Source organism: Ranitomeya imitator, chromosome 5 (assembly GCF_032444005.1).
Source record: "Ranitomeya imitator isolate aRanImi1 chromosome 5, aRanImi1.pri, whole genome shotgun sequence".
Lineage (NCBI taxonomy): Eukaryota > Metazoa > Chordata > Amphibia > Anura > Dendrobatidae > Ranitomeya > Ranitomeya imitator.
The window spans coordinates 574,195,672-574,222,624 of record NC_091286.1 but is presented as its reverse complement, the minus strand read 5'-3'; the positions used below and the strand labels follow the sequence as shown (position 1 = coordinate 574,222,624).

The following is a 26,953-nucleotide window of genomic DNA, read 5'->3' as shown; positions in this document are numbered from 1 at the left end:
ACCATGGCCCCCCGGCTCACACACTGTCTGTGGAGCCCCTCTCTATCCTTACACCATGGCCCCCCGGCTCACACACTGTATGTGGAGCCCCTCTCTGTCCTTACACCATGGCCACCCGGCTCTCACACTGTCTGTGGAGAGACCCTCTCTATCCTTACACCATGGCCACCCGGCTCACACACTGTCTGTGGAGAGACCCTCTCTGTCCTTACACCATGGCCACCCGGCTCACACAGTCTGTGGAGAGACCCTCTGTCCTTACACCATGGCCCCCCGGCTCACACACTGTCTGTGGAGAGACCCTCTCTGTCCTTACACCATGGCCCCCCCGGCTCACACACTGTATGTAGAGAGACCCTCTCTCTCCTTACACCATGGCCCCCCGGCTCACACACTGTATGTGGAGAGACCCTCTCTGTCCTTACACCATGGCCACCCGGCTCACACACTGTATGTGGAGCACCTCTCTGTCCTTACACCATGGCCCCCCGGCTCACACACTGTATGTGGAGCCCCTCTCTGTCCTTACACCATGGCCCCCCGGCTCACACACTGTCTGTGGAGCCCCTCTCTGTGCTTACACCATGGCCACCTGGCTCACACACTGTCTGTGGAGCCCCTCCCTGTTCTTACACCATGGCCCCCCGGCTCACACACTGTCTGTGGAGCCCCTCTGTGACCTTACACCATGGCCCCCCGACTCACACACTGTATGTGGAGCCCCTCTCTGTCCTTACACCATGGCCCCCCGGCTCACACACTGTATGTGGAGCCCCTCTCTGTCCTTACACCATGGCCCCCCGGCTCACACACTGTCTGTGGAGCCCCTCTCTGTGCTTACACCATGACCACCCGGCTCACACACTGTATGTGGAGAGACCCTCTCTATCCTTACACCATGGCCACCCGGCTCACACACTGTATGTGGAGAGACCCTCTCTATCCTTACACCATGGCCACCCGGCTCACACACTGTATGTGGAGAGACCCTCTCTATCCTTACACCATGGCCACCCGGCTCACACACTGTCTGTGGAGAGACCCTCTCTATCCTTACACCATGGCCACCCGGCTCACACACTGTATGTGGAGACCCTCTCTGTCCTTACACCATGGCCACCCGGCTCACACACTGTCTGTGGAGCCCCTCTCTGTCCTTACACCATGGCCCCCCGGCTCACACACTGTCTGTGGAGCCCCTCTCTGTCCTTACACCATGGCCCCCCGGCTCACACACTGTCTGTGGAGCCCCTCTCTGTCCTTACACCATGGCCCCCCGGCTCACACACTGTCTGTGGAGCCCCTCTCTGTCCTTACACCATGGCCCCCCCGGCTCACACACTGTATGTGGAGACCCTCTCTGTCCTTACACCATGGCCCCCCGGCTCACACACTGTCTGTGGAGCCCCTCTCTGTCCTTACACCATGGCCCCCCGGCTCACACACTGTCTGTGGAGCCCCTCTCTGTCCTTACACCATGGCCCCCCCGGCTCACACACTGTCTGTGGAGCCCCTCTCTGTCCTTACACCATGGCCCCCCGGCTCACACACTGTCTGTGGAGCCCCTCTCTGTCCTTACACCATGGCCCCCCGGCTCACACACTGTCTGTGGAGCCCCTCTCTGTCCTTACACCATGGCCACCCGGCTCACACACTGTCTGTGGAGACCCTCTCTATCCTTACACCATGGCCCCCCGGCTCACACACTGTCTGTGGAGCCCCTCCCTGTTCTCACACCATGGCCACCCGGCTCACACACTGTCTGTGGAGACCCTCTCTATCCTTATACCATGGCCCCCCGGCTCACACACTGTCTGTGGAGAGACCCTCTCTCTCCTTACACCATGGCCCCCCGGCTCACACACTGTCTGTGGAGAGACCCTCTCTGTCCTTACACCATGGCCACCCGGCTCACAGTCTGTAGAGAGACCCTCTCTGTCCTTACACCATGGCCACCCGGCTCACAGTCTGTAGAGAGACCCTCTCTGTCCTTACACCATGGCCACCCGGCTCACAGTCTGTAGAGAGACCCTCTCTGTCCTTACACCATGGCCACCCGGCTCACACACTGTCTGTGGAGACCCTCTCTATCCTTACACCATGGCCCCCCGGCTCACACACTGTATGTGGAGAGACCCTCTCTCTCCTTACACCATGGCCCCCCGGCTCACACACTGTCTGTGGAGAGACCCTCTCTGTCCTTACACCATGGCCACCCGGCTCACACACTGTCTGTGGAGCCCCTCCCTGTTCTTACACCATGGCCCCCCGGCTCACACACTGTCTGTGGAGCCCCTCTCTGTCCTTACACCATGGCCCCCCGGCTCACACACTGTATGTGGAGCCCCTCTCTGTCCTTACACCATGGCCCCCCGGCTCACACACAGTCTGTGGAGCCCCTCTCTATCCTTACACCATGGCCCCCCGGCTCACACACAGTCTGTGGAGCCCCTCTCTGTCCTTACACCATGGCCCCCCGGCTCACACACAGTCTGTGGAGCCCCTCCCTGTTCTCACACCATGGCCCCCCGGCTCACACACTGTCTGTGGAGCCCCTCTCTGTCCTTACACCATGGCCCCTCGGCTCACACACTGTCTGTGGAGCCCCTCTCGGTCCTTACACCATGCCCCCCCCCCCGGCTCACACTGTCTGTGGAGCCCCTCTCTATCCTTACACAATGGCCCCCCGGCTCACACACTATATGTGGAGCCCCTCTCGGTCCTTACACCATGGCCACCTGGCTCACACACTGTCTGTGGAGCCCCTCTCGGTCCTTACACCATGCCCCCCCCCCGGCTCACACACTGTATGTGGAGCCCCTCTCCGTGCTTACACCATGCCCCCCCCGGCTCACACACAGTCTGTGGAGCCCCTCTCTGTGCTTACACCATGGCCCCCCCGGCTCACACACTGTCTGTGGAGCCCCTCTCGGTCCTTACACCATGCCCCCCCCCCGGCTCACACACTGTATGTGGAGCCCCTCTCCGTGCTTACACCATGGCCCCCCCGGCTCACACACTGTATGTGGAGCCCCTCTCTGTGCTTACACCATGCCCCCCCCCCGGCTCACACTGTATGTGGAGCCCCTCTCTGTGCTTACACCATGCCCCCCCCCCGGCTCACACTGTATGTGGAGCCCCTCTCTGTCCTTACACCATGGCCCCCCGGCTCACACACTGTATGTGGAGCCCCTCTCCGTGCTTACACCATGGCCCCCCCGGCTCACACACTGTCTGTGGAGCCCCTCTCGGTCCTTACACCATGCCCCCCCCCGGCTCACACACTGTATGTGGAGCCCCTCTCCGTGCTTACACCATGCCCCCCCCGGCTCACACACAGTCTGTGGAGCCCCTCTCTATCCTTACACCATGGCCCCCCCGGCTCACACACTGTATGTGGAGCCCCTCTCTGTGCTTACACCATGGCCCCCCCGGCTCACACACTGTCTGTGGAGCCCCTCTCGGTCCTTACACCATGCCCCCCCCCCGGCTCACACACTGTATGTGGAGCCCCTCTCTGTGCTTACACCATGGCCCCCCCGGCTCACACACTGTATGTGGAGCCCCTCTCTGTGCTTACACCATGGCCCCCCCGGCTCACACACTGTCTGTGGAGCCCCTCTCGGTCCTTACACCATGGCCCCCCGGCTCACACACTGTATGTGGAGCCCCTCTCCGTGCTTACACCATGCCCCCCCCCCGGCTCACACACAGTCTGTGGAGCCCCTCTCTGTGCTTACACCATGGCCCCCCCGGCTCACACACTGTATGTGGAGCCCCTCTCTGTGCTTACACCATGGCCCCCCCGGCTCACACACTGTCTGTGGAGCCCCTCTCGGTCCTTACACCATGCCCCCCCCCCGGCTCACACTGTATGTGGAGCCCCTCTCTGTCCTTACACCATGCCCCCCCCCCCGGCTCACACTGTATGTGGAGCCCCTCTCTGTCCTTACACCATGGCCCCCCGGCTCACACACTGTATGTGGAGCCCCTCTCCGTGCTTACACCATGGCCCCCCGGCTCACATACTGTCTGTGGAGCCCCTCTCGGTCCTTACACCATGCCCCCCCCCCCCCCCGGCTCACACTGTATGTGGAGCCCCTCTCTGTCCTTACACCATGGCCCCCCCGGCTCACACACTGTCACTGACCAGGTCTCCTCCCCGCCCCGCCCCGCACACCACGTCCTCACTGCTCCCCTGCCCCGTGTATGTGTCACATTGTACAGGGCACCGCCCACCACATGGACACACGTATAACGCTACCACTGGGTGGAGCCCCAGAGCTAGCGGACTGATTCCGCTGGCCGCTCTAGCCTGCCTTACCAAAGAGTCTCGCCTCGCTCTCCAGTTCTACTGATGTCGCTCTCCGAGTGACGTCACCTCAGGCGCCGGAAGTGATCCCTCTGGGACCGAGAACACCATAGAGACGGGAGGAGCCGCCCGGAGTGACCCGTGAGAAAGAATTGAGACCCCCGGAGTGACCCTGTACCCGAGACACTCGGGAGTGACGGGAAAGGAGTGGCACTGCAGCGGTGTCACGGATTTCTGGACACCCCGGAAGTGACTGGAGAGGACAAAAGCCCTGGAAAGGAGCGGAGAAGAAAGGCTCCCCGTGCAGTGAACCGTCAGCAGAGAGACAGCAGCCCGGGAGGCAGCAGGGGGCCCGGCAGAGGGGTGTCCCTGTGTCTGCTGCTCGCTAGGTCACATTGTGAGTATCCTGGTGCGTCCATGATCGGCTCCCTCTGTCTGTATTGTGGGGCAGATAATGTGGCCCCTGTGTGTCACAGGTCACCTGACCTGGAAAGATTCTGTCCCTTTAACAAGCATTTTAGGGCTCGTTCAGACCTCAGTGATTTTTTTCATCCGTGCTCTGGATCAGGTTTTCATCAGTTTTTCTTGCATAAAGCTAAACTAATGGAAGTTTCTCAGACTTTTGTCAATCAGCGACAATCGGCCAATTTAAAACGTGACTTTGATCAGAATCAGACATGTCTTTATGATTTGGTGTGAAAATACTCAGACATGTAACCGCCCCAAAGACTATAATGGTGCATGTTCTGTCCCCTAAATACTGACGTCTGAATGATCCCTCAAACAAAATAATTTGTTGTCTGTCTGCAGTAAAATACCCCCGCCATCCCTCCTAGGATTGCAGTGCTGTGTGCTCCACACCTAGAGGAGTGATGTAAATGGCAGCTGATCAGCATGCGGGCGCCATTAGATCAGTAGGGAAAATGCTAATTGCCATCATTACCAATGTAAATCTATGCAGTAGTGGAAACTTTTCAGATATTCCATCCCTCACCCAACTGAATAGTGACCTGCATCAGCTAGCTCTTAAGCTGTTGTGAAACCGCACATCCCAGCGTGATATGTAAACTGCATAGAGGCAAGAGATTCTGAGGCTTGTAGTTCTCATCAGGAAGTCTCTCATAAATTATTCCCCCAGATATGTGAGACTTCCTGATGAGCGTGGTCTTCAGTTGAATTGATTGTTACTACATCCAGTGGATTCCTCAAGTTTGCTTGGACTATGATGCACCTTTGCTGAGACTTGTAGTGTCACAAGTAATGGTCAGTGAAACGTTGCGGACATGCAGATGAATGAACATTAGAACTAGTGGGTAAAGTCCACGTACCGATACCCCATCTTGCTATATACTGTGTATGTATAGTGTTCTAGAGGAGCATTTCTTATGCTTGTAGCTATACAGGGTAATTTATAAACCTTTTTCTGGATTTGGTACCCTGATTTCGCTTGCTTATTTGCAAGCAATCTTTCATACAATGTATTTCTTTAATATATTTTATGACGCAACCCTTGTCTTCATATATCAGCTACTTCTTGTTATGCAATGCCAACACTTCCTAGTTTATATATTTGCTTTGATTACTCCTTCTTAGGTTATTATGCTTTCTGTTATTTTGTACATTAGTAATTTTATAATACTACAGCTGCAGTGATACATACGGCTTATGCAAACCATCGATAAGAGGCTCTTATGTTAGTTCACTATATGTTATCAGTAAATCAGAGCACTCTTAGGCCATGTTCACACAATCCGTATTTGGTAAGTATTTCACATCAGTATTTGTAAGATAAAACCAGGAGTGGATGATAAATACAGAAGTGGTGATGAGTTTCCTCTGATTGTTCCACACCCCGTTTTGGCGTACAAATACTGATGTAAAATGCTGAGCGTGGCATTAGAATCATATCCTGGTGATGCAGCTGCATGGCTCGTTGCAATAGCGCGCTCTTAGACATCAATGCTATAGTGAAATGCAAATCTTAAAGAACTTTCCTCACTCAGTAAAACATGGCCTTGTAAGAAGTCACTTCACTGCCATCTTGTATAATTTCTAACTTTGGATAGCGGTTTCTCTGAGTTATCTCAGTGTGGTGCACAGGTAATTGTCATTCTCACATGGCAGTCACAAAGCTTCCCACGGCTCCCCACTTGGTATAATATTATGCGTTTACCTGTGTCCTTATATAACCTTCCTAGAATAGCTAAGAATAATTAATGGCTTCTACCGGGTTTTAGACCATTTGATCATGGCTACAAAATGACTGTCAATCAGCTACATGCAAGCTGATTTGTCGATCATCTAATGGCATCTTTAGACGGCTCATACAGAATTGTATGTGCTCAGAACCATTGCTAATACCATAGTCCTGACATGGCATATCATGTTATTGGAATCATGTCACCTGTTCACACAGGACCTTGTGTGGCCAATAATTTTGCCTGTTTGCCAGCCTGTTTAGACCCCCAGATGCAAGGAATGAGTGTTCTTCAGAATACTAATTCTCCGAATATTGGCCTATCTACAGGGCCTTTTAGTGCTGTCACTGCCTCATATGTTTACTGCAGCATGGAGATCTCCTTCACAGTAAGCTTTTGTTCACATGTCCAGTATTTATTTGTGTTTTTGGATCATAAAAACAGAAATAAAACGTTCCAGTGCAGAACCCCATTCATATGATTTGGAACACAAGTGTCCTAAAATGCCTTTAGTTTTCTTTCTTTCCAGCTCCTATAATGTGAACATTGCTTGATGCGGTTGTTTGTCGCCGAATGACCGCACATCTGATACTATAGGATGTGTCATTTGATAACCGCTCATCACGTAGGGGGAAGATACACTATTTGTGGTTGTGTTTTCCTTTTCCTTCCACTATCCCAGTTCCCAGCCTAACTACAGGTCTTGTGATCTGAACTACCAATATCATTGGCATATACGGTACTGTGTGTCCAGGTCACAAGATCTGCACTTAGGCAGCAAAACTTGTGAATTAGTCCTAAATAAGGCTCTGCTCGTCTGGTGGGAATACACAGGTAAATGCAATTGTTTCCTTTAGACCCAACAGTAAACTCTGTAGAGACAATCCACCTAAATCCCCATGAATCTGTTGTCTACTAAAGGACTGTGATAGCCTTAAAGGTCTCTAATTTACACTACAGGCCCCCGTCAACTGGTTTCACCGACAGTCTAATGTGAGTAAGGGATCTCCTGACTAATGATTGTCAGGGGAGATGAGCTACCGCCAGAGAGATCAGCAATGTGAGTGCTCCTGTATATGGGTGAGTTGGGTGATGTAGCTCCCGGATGGATGCTTGGCCAAACCATCATTTGGCTGACGGCCATCTAAGGTGTATGGGGGGCTTAAGCGTCGGACAATAAGGAGCATGGTTACGTGCTCCTCCTGTCTTCACTGCACCATAGAATAAGTCAATATCAGCACTGAGATTGGCTTATTGTGTGACACAGTGAAGCCAGGAGGAGCAGGTCACTGATCCTCTCGCCCTCTCTGAAGCCGCTCTCTACACTTCTGGGTGTAGGGAGCGGCAGTCGCAGTCAGATGGCAATGATAAATGGGGGCCCATCCCTACAATGTATAGTCAGTGTGCGTGTGCTGCACTTGGGGTTCAGGAAGGCTTATTCTGGCCAAGTGAGCGCTGTTAATCACAATAGGAGAACTGTTCAATTTGCAAATTGATGGGGTGTAAAGTTGCACCGAGCTCTTGGCCACAACAGGCGTGCACCCTCTCTGCATATGGAATAAAGCTAATTACAGTAATGAAATTTCTGCTGCCCATATGATTTTCTTGGGGCTATTGTAACTGTTTGATTTGCATTTGGGTTGACAGACTTTTTAGGTAGGATTTTTTTCAATGTATTTTTCTTTTATGTTCCGCAGGTTGGCTGCACTTTTCCTTTGGAGATCTGCAGAGGCTGCCCGCCCACCCAGTTATTGGGATATATTAACCATAACTACAGGTAACCAACAGCACTTCCTTTTTCAAGCTCTCTTCACACAATCATGTGTATGTTACACTTTGCTTTATTTCCTTTCCTACTTATGGATACAATACATGTAATGCGTGAGTTTATATGTCTGATGAATTGCTTAGAAGCCCAATAGCTGGAGCGCAGCTTGTTAAAGGGACACTGTCACCTGAATTTGGAGGGAACAATCTTCAGCCATGGAGGCGGGGTTTTTGGGTTTTTGATTCACCCTTTACTTACTTATTCTCTGTCCTCCATAGTACACGCCTGCGCAAGGCAAGATTGCCTTGTGCAGGCATGTACTACGGAGGACAGAGAATGAACTTCAATCCAATATTGCAGCCAGCATGCAGCTAGCGGGTAAGGAAAGGGTGAATCAAAAACCCCAAAACCCCGCCTCCATGGCTGAAGATTGTTCCCTCCAAATTCAGGTGACAGTGTCCCTTTAAATGTCAGAAGTTTCCAGCCCAACCAACTGAACACCGCTAAATAGGTCTTCACACATCTATAAAACCCTGACCTTCTGCGGCTCGCAATACCGGACCCAACCACCAGGTCTCCGAAGATGAGCTTACTGCGTCAGTCATATATTAGGCAGTTAGCTCGCGGCAGGCAACCTGGCGCTCAGGCAGGCATTGTGAGCAGAGCATGGTCCTTGTTTCACGGATCTGTAAAACCGGCCTTACATTTTAATAGGCAATGTGGGTAATCTAATATACTTTCCTTCTGTACCATATTTCTTTTGTGTTTGTCCATGCTGGCATTTTGAAGAGAGCAATTATGTATTGGATACATCATAAATTGCATTGACTTTCACACTTCAGGGCTACAATTTTAATTTCGGGGGCTTTAACTATTTCAGTTAAAATTTTATCTTATTGCTTTCCAGACAAAATGAGCAGTGTTTTGGGCATAATAGATCCCTGGTAGTTTGTCATACCAGCACATTTATAGATTGTTTTCTGAGTGACTCGTGGTTCACGGCTTGTCTTTGGCTGTTGTAGTCTTGGGCGCACAGTGCCATAACGTAAGACAACAAGTTACTGATCCGTCTCTGCTGTGATCTGTTGCCTTGTCTGGCTTCCTTTGATGAGATGCATTTCTGTAACTTGACATGAATGACTTTTCAATTACAGCACCCGACAAGAACTGAAAAATGGAAACTCCCGATAAACGCTGCCGATCACATTTTTGACAGATATCGATCAGAATCTGTTACAAAATTATGTAAATTTGTCATTTCTGCTGTTCCCAACCTTTAGTGTATGACCGCACTTATTCTCAAGTTCTGAGCACACTTTAGAGAAACAAACTAAAGCTTTGTTATGTATCATCCTACAGTACAGACCAAAAGTTTGGACACACCTACTCATTTAAAGATTTTTCTGTATTTTCATGACTATGAAAATTGTACATTCACACTGAAGGCATCAAAACTATGAATTAACACATGGAATTATATACTTAACAAAAAAGTGTGAAACAACTGAAATTATGTCTTATATTCTAAGTTCTTCAAAGTAGCCACCTTTTGCTTTGATGACTGCTTGCACACTGTTTGGCATTCTCTTGATGAGCTTCAAGAGGTAGTCACCGGGAATGGTCTTCCAGCAATCTTGAAGGAGTTCCCAGAGATGCTTAGCACTTGTTGGCCCTTTTGCCTTCACTCTGCGGTCCAGCTCACCCCAAACCATCTTGATTGGGTTCAGGTCTGGTGACTGCGGAGGCCAGGTCATCTGGCGTAGCACCCCGTCACTCTCCTTCTTGGTCAAATAGCCCTTACACAGCCTGGAGGTGTTTGGGGTCATTGTTCTGTTGAAAAATGAATGATGGTCCAAGTAAACGCAAATCGGATGGAATAGCATGCCGCTGCAAGATGCTGTGGTAGCCATGCTGGTTCAGTATGCCTTCAATTTTGAATAAATCCCCAACAGTGTAACCAGCAAAGCACCCCCACACCATCACACCTCCTCCTCCATGCTTCACGGTGGGAACCAGGCATGTAGAGTCCAACCGTTCATTTTTTCTGTGTCGCACAAAGACACGGAGGTTGGAATCAAAGATCTCAAATTTGGACTCATCAGACCAAAGCACAGATTTCCACTGGTCTAATGTCCATTCCTTGTGTTCTTTAGCCCAAACAAGTCTCTTCTGCTTGTTTACTGTCCTTAGCAATGGTTTCCTAGCAGCTATTTTACCATGAAGGCCTGCTGCACAAAGTCTCCTCTTAACAGTTGTTGTAGAGATGTGTCTGCTGCTAGAACTCTGTGTGGCATTGACCTGGTCTCTAATCTGAGCTGATGTTAACCTGCGATTTCTGAGGCTGGTGACTCGGATAAACTTATCCTCAGAAGCAGAGGTGACTCTTGGTCTTCCTTTCCTGGGGCGGTCCTCATGTAGCCAGTTTTTTTGTAGCGCTTGATGGTTTTTGCCACTGCACTTGGGGACACTTTCAAAGGTTTCCCAATTTTTTGGACTGACTGACCTTCATTCCTTAAAGTAATGATGGCCACTCATTTTTCTTTACTTAGCTGCTTTTTTTCTTGCCATAATACAAATTCTAACAGTCTATTCAGTAGGACTATCATCTGTGTATCCACCAGACTTCTGCACAACACAACTGATGGTCCCAACACCATTTATAAGGTAAGAAATCCCACTTATTAAACCTGACAGGGCACACCTGTGAAGTGAAAACCATTCCCGATGACTACCTCTTGAAGCTCATCAAGAGAATGCCAAGAGTGTGCAAAGCAATCATCAAAGCAAAACGTGGCTCCTTTGAAGAACCTAGAATATAAGACATATTTTCAGCTGTTTCACACTTTTTTGTTAAGTATATAATTCCACATGTGTTAATTCATAGTTTTGATGCCTTCAGTGTGAACGTACAATTTTCATAGTCATGAAAATGCAGAAAAATCTTTAAATGAGGTGTGTCCAAACTTTTGGTCTGTACTGTATATAAATGTGATGTTGCATAATGTTAAATTGAAAAATAATTAAAGGGGACAAGAACTAAAAAAAAGTTCAAAAGGAGTAAATAAAAAAAAATATTAAATCTTCATACAAATTATATGTTGGCACCAGATTTTTGCAAGAAGCTTAAAAAAGCAAATCTTCATATAGCCTTTACAGACAGTAAAGGAAAAGTTGCTCTTAAAGGGTTTGTCCCATAAGCAACACACAAGACCCCCATTAATCCCAAGGATAAGGGCCCAATGTCTGCTGAATGTGGCCCCTTTCCATTAGACAGTGAATCGTACCATATCACCTATTCTGTGATCCATGTTGTATATGGGCCAGCACTCGCTCCTTACTGGGGTTACCGTACACCGGATGCACACATCTGGGTTTCGCAGTGTGAGTATGTGCCGCGGTGTCTGGGTCGGCCGCTGGTCTCCTGCAGCAAACTCTGCTACCTCATAGGCGGGCCTGTATCGTGCATAATGCTCAGGTGTTGCTGTGTCTGTTACAAGTTTCCATGCACAAGATGCAGATATGAATGAGAGAGGAGATCTTGGGGTTGCCCGATGCCAAGTTTTCTACAAGCGCTGAATTCCTTCTGCAAGCACAGTAGGGCATGTAAGGGGTTGTCATCCCTTGATGTCATGTTTTCAGCATCCCGCGGCCTCTGTGTTCGTGGATCAGCTCTAAAGACAGCAGTCGTTCACCAATGCAGTTGTGTTTCTCTTTGTGTTTTACACTCTGGTTGTCCAGAACCAAGACTGTTAGCAGAAGTTCATGTTGCATAACTGCAGAGCAATTTTCATTTCCCCAAATATGAGTGCCTTGTGTACTTCTTAATAATTTCTGTCATTTAAACATCCTATTACTCTCACCATTCTGTTGAAGAAGCAGCTGGTACATAGGCAAAACAGACGTATACCTGACGGTTGTAGCCTGCCTATAGTTTTCGGACTCCTAATGTAGAAGTGCTGTAACCCAGTTAGGGCACAAGGTGAAGTTACTTCTAAAAAACATTTTGGCAGAAGTTGTCACTTTTTGATCCACTTGTGACATGTGGGTGACTTTGGAAATGAAATGGGTTGTAGTTGTTTTAGGGTGTGACCACAGCAGGCACTCACTGCCTTTAAGGGAATCTGTCACAAGTTTTTTGCTATGTAATCTGAGAGTAGCATGATTTAGGGGCCGAGTCCCTGATTCCGGTAATGTCACTTACTGGCCTGTGTGTTAAAACACTGATTTTATTGAAAGATTATCAGCAGGAGATTATCACTACAGGGCTAGGTTTCTCCTGCCTCCGAGTCCACTGCTCTGTGTAACCCCGCCCCCAACACTGATTGGCAGCTTTCTGCCTAGGCACAGTGTACACAGGAAGCTGCCAATCAGTGATGTGAGTGGGGTTATACACAGGTCCGAGTAAAAGCCTCAGTTTAATCTTTTACAATGCCCACCTCTGTTTTAATATAAAGTTTCTAATCTGGAATTTTTTTAAAAAAATGCTGTAGATGTTTCGTAGCCTTTTTTTCTTGCAGGTGACCCCGAAAGGGGTTCTGCACTATATTTTTAAACTTTGCATTCAGAAGCCAACTTGGAGAAAGAAGGGAAAGAAAATGTGGACGCCCCTGTATAAATGGTGCATTAGTGTGTTTGAGAATCTACAAAAATCTCACATTTTTCCTCATTTACCAAAGTGTTGCATGGTATTTGGTGTCATATCCTAAAGCATGATGGCGGTCTCCACGAAATATGATAAAACAGCTGTTTATTTTCTTTGTACCGGTAGCTTCACCTTAAAGGGACTTTGTCACCTCGAATTGGCGGGCTATGTAAATGCCCTGTGTCCGGTCCGATGGGCGGTGTTTCATCTTCTTTTCTTCACCCCATACTTTCCCGCTGTCTGCAATATTTTCGTGAATTTGATTAGGTGTTCTCCATAGTTCACATGTGCGCAATTGAATCTTGCCTCGCGCATGCGCAGTATGCTTTGCCCAACTGCGGGCAAAGCCGAAAAACATTACTGCGCATGCGCCGGCGCGCTATGTCCCGGAAGTTTTTCTCTGTGTTCCAGGACATAGCGCGTCGGCGCATGCGCAGTAATGCTTTTCGGCTTTGCCCGCAGTTGGGCAAAGCATACTGCGCATGCGCGAGGCAAGATTGCATTGCGCACACACGAACTATGGAGGACACCTACTCAAATTCACGAAAATATTGCGGACAGCGGGAAGGAAGGGGTCGAGAATAGAAGATGAAACACCGCCCATCGGACCGGACACAGGGCATTTACATAGCCTGCCAATTTGAGGTGACAGATTCGCTTTAAGAAAAGTTGAAAGGGCCGTTGACTTGCTGATTGTTGTTCTTTTTGTATATCTCTCGACCATGGAAGGAAAATAAGCAGCTATTCTGTCATGCTACATGGTGAGAGCCAGCCTACTCTGACATGTTACGGTTGATCTCTCTCAGATATTGTACCGCACACATGTGGATACCGCCCAGTGTGTTTATCCTGTTTTTGGGAACAGTGCCGACATAATTTTGTTATTATATGGTATTTGCTTTGTTTGACCTCATAGGTGGGGTTTATTTGCTTCACTGAAACACAAGGTATGTTGCAGGTTTATTTCATTAATTTGTTTTACTCTCTTATATAGTTCCATTAATTCCAACGCACTTTACAGACTTTATCAGCACTGTCCCCATTGGGGCTCACAATCTAGATTCAGTATGTCTTTGGAGTGTGGGAGGAAATCGGTAGGAACATACAAACTCCTTGCAGATGTTGACCTCGGTGTGATCTGAGCTCCGGACCCCAGCGCAGCCACCATGTTGCCTGAAGTAGAACTTTCTCCTCGTTTTCGTCATTGTGGATGAAAGCTTTATTCTTGCCCTGTACTTATATCCACTATGGGGGCTTTAAAGGCCCACTAAACAAGGGGAATATTTTGTCAATAAAATGAACTGGCCTTTTTCTTAATAAACCTATAGAGCAAGATCACCAGATGTTCTTTAATAATAATAATATAATAATAATCTTTATTTTTATATAGCGCTAACATATTCCGCAGCGCTTTACAGTTTGCACACATTATCATCGCTGTCCCTGTTGGGGCTCACAATCTAAATCTTTCACAGCTTCTGCTGATGTGCATCTTCTCCCTTCATCCTGCAGGAGGTACGGGGCTGTAAAGCAGTGCTATCCAAGCAAACATGCCATTTCCCTTCGGGAAGTCCCACAAGTCTCCAGCAGACATAGTGAAGAACCTGAAGGAAAGCATAGCCGTACTGGAGAAGCAGGACATCTCGGACAAGAAAGCAGAGAAGGTACAGAACATCTCGTGCGTCTATGCAGTGTGCCCTGCGATCAGTTGTGACTGTGTAGGGCCGGGGCTGTCTTCTCTCTTTTTCCTTTAGAATATGAAAGCTTTCTTCTTTGCTGAATGATAATTACAGCCTTAAGCCTGAGGTTGTTCTCCAGATCTACGATTGTGATCCTCAGACAATATTGACTTTGCAGATTAATGTTATCACAGGGACATTGGAACCGTGCCAAGTGAAAAGCGTAAAAGGCCACGTAAGGCGCTGTTCACATCCATGTTTTTGAGCAATGCAAGTAGCTCTGTATTTTTCTATTAGAAACAATGTAGGAGTGAAAATAATCTCAAGTGTGTTGCGTGGTTGGTGTTTGGTTTCCTCTTGGATTTTTTTTTTTGTAAACGGCAAAATAATATTTTTTTAACACATTAGGCATTTTCTTCTAATTCCTTCATTATCCTTCATGTCACATGGCTGCATGGGACTGAGCAGACAGGTGGTGGCAGATATGTGCTGCAGATTGGACAGTTTACCGGTAAGGTCTCTCTTGGTGTCTCTGTGTGTGTAATGACAGGCAGTCTGATCTTCTCACTGCAAACTGTGTGTGATTACAAGGAGCAGAGATGAGTGGGATTACATCCATATTTCCGCTTTCATCTCCCAGCAGTCGGTGTGAGTGGATGGGCAGTACAGCAGAGCTCAGCTTTGTCTCTTTACCAACACTTGTAGCAGCTCCCTTCACAGTGCTGACAGCTCTGCTGTGCTGCCCATCCCACCTCACTGGCTGGTATGAGATGAAAGCTGAAGCAGTGTTAGTGGTCACACTGACGTCTGCCATTCACAATAGGAGATGTCACACCTAACCCGACGCCCATCTTTTATAGTGAGCACTGCACATGATCATTAGCTGCTTCAATACAATAGATAGGGTTGGAGTCTGCTCATTGGTGTTCATTGGTGATAATGTACATTTAAACTGAAACAGTTCGTGTGAAAATTGCAAATTTTTTATCTTTTATTTTTAATTTAGTTTGTGATATGAGAAAAAGAAAAATATTGTAGAAGATTAAAAAAAAAACCCCAAAAAACAAACATTTAATACGAAAACCTGACTGAAATAGGTAATTTTCGGATTATGGCCTCCCTTTAAAGTATGTTTACACCACTCAACCACTCGACTTGCTGCTCTTAACGATCGCCGATCAGCTACATATTTGCATTTTTAAAGGGGCTTCCACTACTGACAAATTCTTCTCAATCTAGTGTTTCTCCGTGATAAAATAACAACACTTTACCTCCCGCGCAGGTTCGGCGGTGTTGGCACTCGCTCTCATGAGCATTGCACCTAGACAGCGCTGGCGTCACTGTCCCCTCCTTCAGACGAATCGGACATCAACAGCAAATGAAGGCTGTGGCTGCCCCAACGTCCAATTTGTTCGAAGTGACGTCAGCGCTGGGTGGGCGCAGGGCTCGGGTGAGGGAACAACGTCATGGGGAGAGCATGTTCTGACACCACTGGAATTGCTCCAGTACCAGAGATGAGTACAAGTGTTTCTATTATAACGAGGGCAAACATTCTGATTGGGAAGTGGTTGTCCGCGTAGTTGACAACTTCTTTAATAGTTTTGTTTACACAGGCTGACTACACTTCCAGTATTTTTATTTTTTTTTTTCACGGAAGAGCATTACAACTTTGCAGCCCTTGCAAAAGTAATTTTCCTCCTTTTTAAAGCCCCTAGATTGACCTTTCATTGCCCCCATAAAGTATGATGCCAACAAAGATGCCCCCATGGAGAATTCCTCCACGTGCACGGCATGATGACTACTGTATCCCCGTTCAATCCTCCACACAGTATAATGGGCTCCACATTGTCCTCCACACAGTGTAATTGGCTCCACATAGTCCTCCACTCAGTATAATGGGCTCCACATAGTCCTCCACTCAGTATAATGGGCTCCACATAGTGCTCCACTCAGTATAATGGGCTCCACATAGTCCTCCACTCAGTATAATGGGCTCCACATTGCCCTCCACACAGTATAATAGGCTCCAAGCAGTATTGTGGGCCTCACAAAGTCCTCCATACAAAAAAAATTGCTCCACATTAAAAAAATTAAACAAAAAGTATTCTCTTCTCGATCCTCCGCCTCTCTGATCTCGACAGTAACTATGTTACTATGTTCAAGAGAGGCCTGGATGTCTTCCTGGAGCAGAACAATATTGTATCATACAATGATTAGGTTCTGAAGAAGGACGTAGATCTGGGGATTTATTATGATGGAATATAGGCTGAACTGGATGGACAAATGTCTTTTTTCGGCCTTACTAACTATGTTACTATGTTACTATGACAGCGAGCCCTGTGACGCTTTTTACCGCTTTGCACAGTGGGCGCAAAGTAGTGACGTCATCGCACTCACTGCACTGCCTACGTCAGATGCAGAGGGAGAATAGAAGCGGAGGGAGCCGACGTTTTCCCGCTTCCATCATTGCTTTCAGGATACCGATACAGTTGAATGTGCAGTTTCGGGGGTTTGTTGCCAGCATCACGGGCCAAACCTAATCATCAGTGGGCCTGAGTTTGACATATATGCCTTATGACATTGATCTGTATTTTGTCAGTGGGAGGCTGGTAATTCCAATTTGTGGAATGTTCAGACAAATTTAGTTTTGGTCAGTTTGTGTCCATTTGACAAAGAAAAGTTGGTGTTCCAGTACAATCGAGTGATTTTTCTACACCGGCCTAGTGTTTTTGCAGACAGCACAGCATGCCCTCTGCACCCACCTGTGATGCGGCTGAGCTTGAAGAGCTGCACAGCGGCCGTTCACAATTTGCTCCTGGCTCTGACTGCTCGTGCTTTTGGGCCTTCCTGCATGGTTGGGTGTGAGAACCCAGGAAGTGATTCATTCCTAATTCCAGATGTCGGTAATTGTTACTATGATAATTCACACCTAGTCCGTATAACCTGTTTTGTCACAATCTGTTTTATGTAGTCAGTAGGCGACTGACTTGTCCAGTCTGCACAGTATCCCATTGTAATTATACACGCCTTGTGATGGATACGTAGCCCTCCTTTTTCAGAATTTTCTGCATTTTACTATCTCCTCTTGTTCCATTTCCAGTGCTTGAAGTTATGTCCTGTGTACAGCACAAAAAGTATATGGCCACCTGAGCATTACTCCTATGTGAGCTTGTTGGATCTTCCAATCAATAACCTTAGTTTTTAGAGGTTTTTCAGTCTTATTATATCACTTTCCTTAGAAGTAATATCAGAATGGTGGTGGCGCCAGGTGTCCAGGAGGTATTGATCACCTGTTATCACCTACAGCAGCTGCCGAGTGTAAGATTGGCACAGCAGCGCTGCTCCGCCAGTGAGTAGGACCTTTTCTCGGGTGCTGCCATGCGGTGCACAGATCTGTGCCTTTAGGCTCTGCTGACTGTTTACACCCGGCCGCTGCTGAAGCTGAAAACCGCTGATCACTGGAGGCTGCTGATATTGATGTCCTATCCAAACGACAGGTCATCAATATCTTTAGTTTTTAAAGCCCCTCTAGTATACAGATCAGCCCCCATTTGAATCCACAATGACCCCCATTTTTCAGATGAGGCTTTCTACAGGATTTTAGAGTGTGTTTATGTGGGAATTTTCTGCCTATTCAATCAAAAGATTGTATGAGACCGGGTAGTGGTGCTGAGCGAGAAGTTCTGTCTCACCATGCAGGATCGAATCATCCTAAATGTGAAAGACAGAGTTGAAATCAGCGCTGTGTGACATTTTAGGACCTTAACAGCAAACACGTTACCATGTCTTAACGGGACTCTGTCACATTGTGCATGCAGTCGGGTCTGTGGACAGAACAGTGCTGAGCAGAATGATATATAGGTTTGTCGGAAAAGACTCGGTATCACCTGTATTTTATTTATTGGAATCCCTGGTGTCTGTATGTATGAGTGCAGTGGGTGGTCCCATCATTGATGGCTTTTTCACATAGTCATAGAGGAAAACTGTCAATCACTAGATGGACCGCCCACTGGACTAGTTTGCATACAGACACCATGGATTTCAATGACTAAAATAAAAGTTCTACTGAATCCTTTCCCACAAAATTGTCTGAGTCTGATCAGCTCCTCCTGCTCTATAACCTCCTGCCTGCAGATTAGACACACTTTTCAGCATGACAGGTTCCCTTTAACATGCATATGTCTAAACATTATTTGTGTGCAGGAGCATTAAACGTTCCCAGTGTTAAAGTATGTAGGCTTCTTCAGGCATCTGCCGTACCTGGTGTTGCGACTCTATTGTTGGGTGTCCCGGCACCATGGGATCTTTCCCTGTACCTTAGGGGCACCATAGCTCACCCTGTTCACCTGATTAGTTCTCATAGTGAAGTGGCCGGGGCCACGTACCTTGCCTTAGCTCCTGAATCCGCCCTCAGTCTGTACCCTTGCCCCACCCAGGGAAGAGGGGAGTACTAGTGTACCGTGATACAACAACCTGACTAGCATGGTAATACGAACAGGGGTAACAAAAAATACCAAACATACGAATATACATCGTGGTATGGAGGATGGGGTAAAACCAAAGTAGGAGAAGAAACTGAATTATCACATACTAAAATTTAGAAAAAGTCAGATAAATCCACCAAATGCCTTCTCCAATAATAACCAACAACAGCCTCCAACCATGCAGCAAAGGCTATCTCTGACAATGAGTGCTAGCCAGGGCCCCGATTACATAGGAGATGGAATTGGCTAACAGTGAACAGCTGAGAGCCTTAGCTCCAGGAGCTCTCAAAAGCAGATTAACCCCTGCTCTGCCCCAAATAAATTTACACTGTTTAATAAGATGAAATGCTTCTAATCCATGCCAGAGTAGGAGAAATCACAAACTGCAGTATTCTGGCTCCTCACTTTCGTGGTGTACCCCTGTGACACCCAGGTTCTTTCATCAAGCTGCTCAGTAGTCCAGTGCATAATGCATCTCTAGGTGGCGACAGACATCAAATCTATTAGAGAGGAATTCTACATGATCAATTTCCATCCCAGCAAAGGCTTATATAGGTAAAAAAGTTACAAACACTGCTGTTGCTCATCTTCGCCAGGTCCAGTGCTATCACTCTGCTGCTACTCTAGTCTTTGTTTACTGGCTTTATCACTGATGTCATGACTACAGTGCACATCACCCCTGCAGCCAGTCACTGAGCTCAGCAACTTTTATTATCTAAGGCTACGTTCACATTTGCGTTCTGCCGGGCTGCGTTGGGCCATTTAACATGGGGGCGCATGGACATGCGTTTGCATGCGTTTTGCGATGCATGCGTTTTTTTTGCCGCAAGCGTTAGGGTGCAGAGGACGCAGCACGATGCATTTTTTTTTTTGCGTCCAAAATTCGGCAAAAAAGGACGCATGCGTCGCAAAACAATGCGTTTTAGCGTGCATTTTTGTTTGCGTTGTGCGTTGCGTCGCCGACGCAGCCCCGCCCAACGCAAATGTGAACGTAGCCTAAGCTGTCAGGGCTACTAAGCTCCGTGATTAGCTGCAGGGGTGATGCGTGCTGCAGTCGTGATCACCGCTGCAGCCAGTAGAGAAGACAGAGCAGCTGTGAGGACCTGGCGCTGGACCCACACAAGCCCGTGCAGCCTCATGGGGACTGCCACTTCATGGCTGAATTGTTATTCTTGGATGGTTGCCTTTCACATAAATTGCACTTGCAGTCGATTGGAGAAAACTGAACAAATCAGAAATTTTGCAAACTGACTTGTGGCAAAGGCATCGTGCTATGGCCGGGCAATGTTTTATCAATGAGTACTTTATAGTGTTACCAGTTTGTCAATGGACATTGCGTGAGCTTGGGCCAGATTTCATCCACTTATCTGCAATGATATTATTGAATTCAATAATCATGACGGGTCCATGTTTTGGTGGTGTAGCGTATGTGCTCACTGTGGGACTGCAGCTTTTGTGAGCAGGCTAGTAATGGCAGTACCCATCTAGAGCTTAAGGTTCCAGTATTTTTAGAGGGGAACTTTGTTTTACAAGTCATTTTATATAGTGCATGATCAGTTTTTGCTTTTAAAATTACACCATTTGCCATATTTGCCGAAATATATGAAGCTGGGTAGAAACCTCTTGTGTTTAAAGAAGTTGTCCACTTATACTCGCCTCCCGTTCTGGCGCAGTTCCTGCGGTGTCGGCGCTCGCTCTCCTCGGGGCTCCCGGGCTGTTGTTGTGTACACGTTACCCCGGCGCCTAATCAGAGCTGGCGTCACTGTCGAATTGAACATGAAGAGGAAGTGATGGATCAGCTGCGGCCTGGACTTCTTCCTGTTCGATTTGTCCGAAGCATTGATTGGGCGTTGCGGTCCCATGTCACAACAACTACACAAGAGCCCCGGAACCGAGAGTGCTGACACAGCTACCCCAGTGCCGACGTGGGATGGGAGTATAGGTTTTATTTTATCGGGCTAAACATTTGGACCAAGAAGGGATTGTCCAAGTAGTGGACAACCCCTTGAAGCTTGAGCTACCATTTTCACCAGCTGGGAGGGAGCTTGCTGTAGCAGAAACCTTCACCCACTTGGTCTGTAATAGAGATTCGGCGACATGATTCCTGCCACTGTTGAGAGGAAGAGGTGATGGACTCCTGTTTGAGCTTCAGCATAAGACCATCTGATTCCGGCTCTCCTATAAAGTCCTGAAATCATACGATTAATGTTTTTATTAATTGCTTCTTAAGTTTAGTGCTCTTATAGGATGCGGTATTGGCAGTAATGCATGCGACTTTTTACCTTTGCTTTTCTGGCTGTACATGTGCATTTTATATATCGCTTTCTTGTGCTGTTTGATTTTGCAGCTGCTATTACCGCAAACATTCAGCTCCCCCGCCCTCCAAACCAATTCTCTTACCTATCCCTCATCTGGTTCAAACATCTCCTTTTCCACGTATGCTACCGATGACTGGCACATTAGCAGCAGGAACAAGGACCCAAAGAAAGTGGCATGGCCCAAAGCCAAAAGGAACTCATTTGGGAAGCAGAAGATGGACAGAACTTCACTTTTATCGGTTAATATGTGGGACTTGTGTTTCCTTTGTAGGCTCTTCTGGTGGAGGACATCCTCACTGTGATGGCGTTACTAACCTCTCAATGGGACAATCAACTAATGTCACATTTATGTGTCAGAATACATTGTGTTTTTAAATATGTCTGTATGTATTCGGGGGTCTTCTTCTGAGAGACCCCCACTGTAGTGAAACTTAAAACACAGAAATGGTGTGCAGCAGTTTACGGATACAAGCTGCATAATGGATGCCATTAACTCGAACATTAGACTCGAACAAAGACGACCCAGGAAAACATACTCAGAAGGGAGGTAAGAACATTTCTAAAACAATCCACAGTGAGGAGATTGGAACAAAACAAAATCCTCTAAACTGCATGCTCGCAAACGCCAGAAGCCTGACAAACAAGATGGAAGAACTAGAAGCAGAAATATCTACAGGTAACTTTGACATAGTGGGAATAACCGAGACATGGTTAGATGAAAGCTATGACTGGGCAGTTAACTTACAGGGTTACAGTCTGTTTAGAAAGGATCGTAAAAATCGGAGAGGAGGAGGGGTTTGTCTCTATGTAAAGTCTTGTCTAAAGTCCACTTTAAGGGAGGATATTAGCGAAGGGAATGAGGATGTCGAGTCCATATGGGTTGAAATTCATGGAGGGAAAAATGGTAACAAAATTCTCATTGGGGTCTGTTACAAACCCCCAAATATAACAGAAAGCATGGAAAGTCTACTTCTAAAGCAGATAGATGAAGCTGCAACCCATAATGAGGTCCTGGTTATGGGGGACTTTAACTACCCGGATATTAACTGGGAAACAGAAACCTGTGAAACCCATAAAGGCAACAGGTTTCTGCTAATAACCAAGAAAAATTATCTTTCACAATTGGTGCAGAATCCAACCAGAGGAGCAGCACTTTTAGACCTAATACTATCTAATAGACCTGACAGAATAACAAATCTGCAGGTGGTTGGGCACTTAGGAAATAGCGACCACAATATTGTGCAGTTTCACCTGTCTTTCACTAGGGGGACTTGTCAGGGAGTCACAAAAACATTGAACTTTAGGAAGGCAAAGTTTGAACAGCTTAGAGATGCCCTTAATCTGGTAGACTGGGACAATATCCTCAGAAATGAGAATACAGATAATAAATGGGAAATGTTTAAGAACATCCTAAATAGGCAGTGTAAGCGGTTTATACCTTGTGGGAATAAAAGGACTAGAAATAGGAAAACCCCGATGTGGCTAAACAAAGAAGTAAGACAGGCAATTAACAGTAAAAAGAAAGCATTTGCACTACTAAAGCAGGATGGCACCATTGAAGCTCTAAAAAACTATAGGGAGAAAAATACTTTATCTAAAAAACTAATTAAAGCTGCCAAAAAGGAAACAGAGAAGCACATTGCTAAGGAGAGTAAAACTAATCCCAAACTGTTCTTCAACTATATCAATAGTAAAAGAATAAAAACTGAAAATGTAGGCCCCTTAAAAAATAGTGAGGAAAGAATGGTTGTAGATGACGAGGAAAAAGCTAACATATTAAACACCTTCTTCTCCACGGTATTCACGGTGGAAAATGAAATGCTAGGTGAAATCCCAAGAAACAATGAAAACCCTATATTAAGGGTCACCAATCTAACCCAAGAAGAGGTGCGAAACCGGCTAAATAAGATTAAAATAGATAAATCTCCGGGTCCGGATGGCATACACCCACGAGTACTAAGAGAACTAAGTAATGTAATAGATAAACCATTATTTCTTATTTTTAGTGACTCTATAGCGACAGGGTCTGTTCCGCAGGACTGGCGCATAGCAAATGTGGTGCCAATTTTCAAAAAGGGCTCTAAAAGTGAACCTGGAAATTATAGGCCAGTAAGTCTAACCTCTATTGTTGGTAAAATATTTGAAGGGTTTCTGAGGGATGTTATTCTGGATTATCTCAATGAGAATAACTGTTTAACTCCATATCAGCATGGGTTTATGAGAAATCGCTCCTGTCAAACCAATCTAATCAGTTTTTATGAAGAGGTAAGCTATAGACTGGACCACGGTGAGTCATTGGACGTGGTATATCTCGATTTTTCCAAAGCGTTTGATACCGTGCCGCACAAGAGGTTGGTACACAAAATGAGAATGCTTGGTCTGGGGGAAAATGTGTGTAAATGGGTTAGTAACTGGCTTAGTGATAGAAAGCAGAGGGTGGTTATAAATGGTATAGTCTCTAACTGGGTCGCTGTGACCAGTGGGGTACCGCAGGGGTCAGTATTGGGACCTGTTCTCTTCAACATATTCATTAATGATCTGGTAGAAGGTTTACACAGTAAAATATCGATATTTGCAGATGATACAAAACTATGTAAAGCAGTTAATACAAGAGAAGATAGTATTCTGCTACAGATGGATCTGGATAAGTTGGAAACTTGGGCTGAAAGGTGGCAGATGAGGTTTAACAATGATAAATGTAAGGTTATACACATGGGAAGAGGGAATCAATATCATCATTACACACTGAACGGGAAACCACTGGGTAAATCTGACAGGGAGAAGGACTTGGGGATCCTAGTTAATGATAAACTTACCTGGAGCAGCCAGTGCCAGGCAGCAGCTGCCAAGGCAAACAGGATCATGGGGTGCATTAAAAGAGGTCTGGATACACATGATGAGAGCATTATACTGCCTCTGTACAAATCCCTAGTTAGACCGCACATGGAGTACTGTGTCCAGTTTTGGGCACCGGTGCTCAGGAAGGATATAATGGAACTAGAGAGAGTACAAAGGAGGGCAACAAAATTAATAAAGGGGATGGGAGAACTACAATACCCAGATAGATTAGCGAAATTAGGATTATTTAGTCTAGAAAAAAGACGACTGAGGGGCGATCTAATAACCATGTATAAGTATATAAGGGGACAATACAAATATCTCGCTGAGGATCTGTTTATACCAAGGAAGGTGACGGGCACAAGGGGGCATTCTTTGCGTCTGGAGGAGAGAAGGTTTTTCCACCAACATAGAAGAGGATTCTTTACTGTTAGGGCAGTGAGAATCTGGAATTGCTTGCCTGAGGAGGTGGTGATGGCGAACTCAGTCGAGGGGTTCAAGAGAGGCCTGGATGTCTTCCTGGAGCAGAACAATATTGTATCATACAATTATTAGGTTTTGTAGAAGGACGTAGATCTGGGTATTTATTATGATGGAATATAGGCTGAACTGGATGGACAAATGTCTTTTTTCGGCCTTACTAACTATGTTACTATGTTACTATGTTACTATGTTATTATACAGCCCTCTTGGAGCTTTTTTTGCCGTGTCCTGAAATGTTCTCATTTACCGATATTATTATTTATTCTAAGTTTAATTTCTTTGCAACCTTGTCTTATACTATTAAAAAAGAAAAAGCAAAGATAGCATATTTAACGCTGAAATTCACCACTTTCTTCAGTTCTGCTACTCTTATTGTCTCTTCTGGACCTGATGAGCTGATGTTATGACTGCTGATTGGCTGCAGGGTCAGGTGACTGGGGGTAAGGACATCATCACTTCAGGTCCAGTAGAGACCGCTGAGGCTGCAGCACTGTAGCAGAAGGGGATGAATTCCCAGGGTAAATTACATTTTTCTTCTTCTACCATCCCAAGTGACTTCCCACTGTTAAGTTTAAAAATATAGCTGAGAACCAACGCCTTAATGGAGTCTGCATTTAGGGTATGTGCACATGGACCACCGATCACACAATAGGATGCCCAGTTGGCTATGTTGACACGGCGTGTGGACCACTGATGGCACAGTACGACCTCCAGTTACCGTAGTTAACTTTTCCTGATTGGCCGTCGTTTAAATGCCTGTTTACACAGGCAGACCAGTGTAAACAATGCATACTGATGGGTAATCATGCCATAGTGCGCCATAGTTCTTGGCATTGCTTATTTGTTGGCTGATTGGCAGTGTCAGTTTAATATGTAGGGGACCTTTAGACATGTTCTTTCTACAGTACTTACTCTTCCCTCTGGCCAGGAGATGAGCATCTAAAAGGAGGGGGGATTCCTTGTCCTAAAAGAATTTTTAAAAAGGTACATGGAATGGGTTTTCTAAACTGGAATACCCCATCCGCACTAATGTTTCACGTTGCTGTCCCCATATTAATGCTTAGCAAATCGCGAACATGCAATGTTTTCTAATGAACTGCTTTTGCGCTGCCATTTCTGTGCTTTTAGTAAATGTAACATTTTGAATACTAACACCAGACCTCCAGATTATAGTGATACTGCTGTTAACAGGCTCTCTGTATAACCTAATCCACAGGATCTCCACATTCGAGAAGTTGTCCTGTTTGTGTAATAATGGGTCTTGGTCTGCATGGGTTGTCTACAAAAAGGTTATCTAGGTGAAACCTGCGGTGCTGGGTGTGAGTGCCAACTGTGGCATACCCAATAATGCTCCTTTAGTACGCCCTCAAAAAGGTGTTCTGGGCCATCATTTCTCCTTCTCTCTTTCTAGGCAACTGAAGAAGTATCTAAAAACCTTGTGGCTATGAAGGAGATCCTTTATGGGACAAATGAGAAGGAGCCTCAGACTGAAGCCGTGGCTCAGCTCGCTCAGGAACTGTACAACAGCGGCCTCCTTGGGACTTTAGTGGCCGACCTCCAGCTCATAGACTTTGAGGTACCAATGCAAGCTGAATTTACAAATCAAAATTACACTTTTTTTTTTCTTGTGCTAGTCAATTCTTACACTTGAGATTCTGTAAGAAAACCATGTAACTGGCTGGTATTGGACGCAAACAGATTGATCCCTGCGCATCTTACAGCCTTAAAGGGAATCTGTCAGCAGGTCTCTGTATAAGTATGTAAGGGGACAATACAAATATCTCGCTGAGGATCTGTTTATACCAAGGAAGGTGACGGGCACAAGGGGGCATTCTTTGCGTCTGGAGGAAAGAAGGTTTTTCCACCAACATAGAAGAGGATTCTTTACTGTTAGGGCAGTGAGAATCTGGAATTGGGAAAAATAGTGAAAAACCAGCTCACCTATTAGGCATTTGTTGTGGGGAAGCCCGGATACCGTGCAGTCATCACGTGGAACGATAAGGCAAACAGGAAAAGAAATCCAACTTCCAAAAATATCAAAATTTATTGAGGATAAAATCCAAAGTCCAATGACATGGTTCACAGGAGAATGAGTAGCAGCAGGCTACGCTTTTCGAACAATGAGTTCTTTTTCAAAGCACTTTGCTTTGAAAAAGAACTCATTGTTCGAAACGCGTAGCCTGCTGCTACTCATTTTCCTGTGAACCATGTCATTGGACTTTGGATTTTAT

The 26,953-nt window shown here is 46.5% G+C and overlaps 1 protein-coding gene across 4 annotated transcripts in view; it reads left to right on the top strand.

Annotated features, from left to right (window-relative positions):
* The first annotated feature begins 4,388 nt into the window (after positions 1-4,388).
* LOC138638478 (calcium-binding protein 39) overlaps positions 4,389-26,953 on the top strand; it is a 50,956-nt gene continuing 28,391 nt past the window's right edge. Inside the window, exons 1-5 of one of the 4 annotated variants that reach the window (XM_069727809.1) lie at positions 4,398-4,709; positions 8,208-8,287; positions 14,433-14,584; positions 21,431-21,640; positions 26,134-26,298. In XM_069727809.1, the coding sequence (XP_069583910.1) occupies positions 14,471-14,584; positions 21,431-21,640; positions 26,134-26,298 (489 nt within the window). In that variant the 5' untranslated portion in view covers positions 4,398-4,709; positions 8,208-8,287; positions 14,433-14,470. Of the gene's footprint in view, positions 4,722-8,207; positions 8,288-14,432; positions 14,585-21,430; positions 21,641-26,133; positions 26,299-26,953 lie in introns of all 4 variants that reach the window. The other 3 variants (XM_069727810.1, XM_069727811.1, XM_069727812.1) reach the window with 3 other exon arrangements.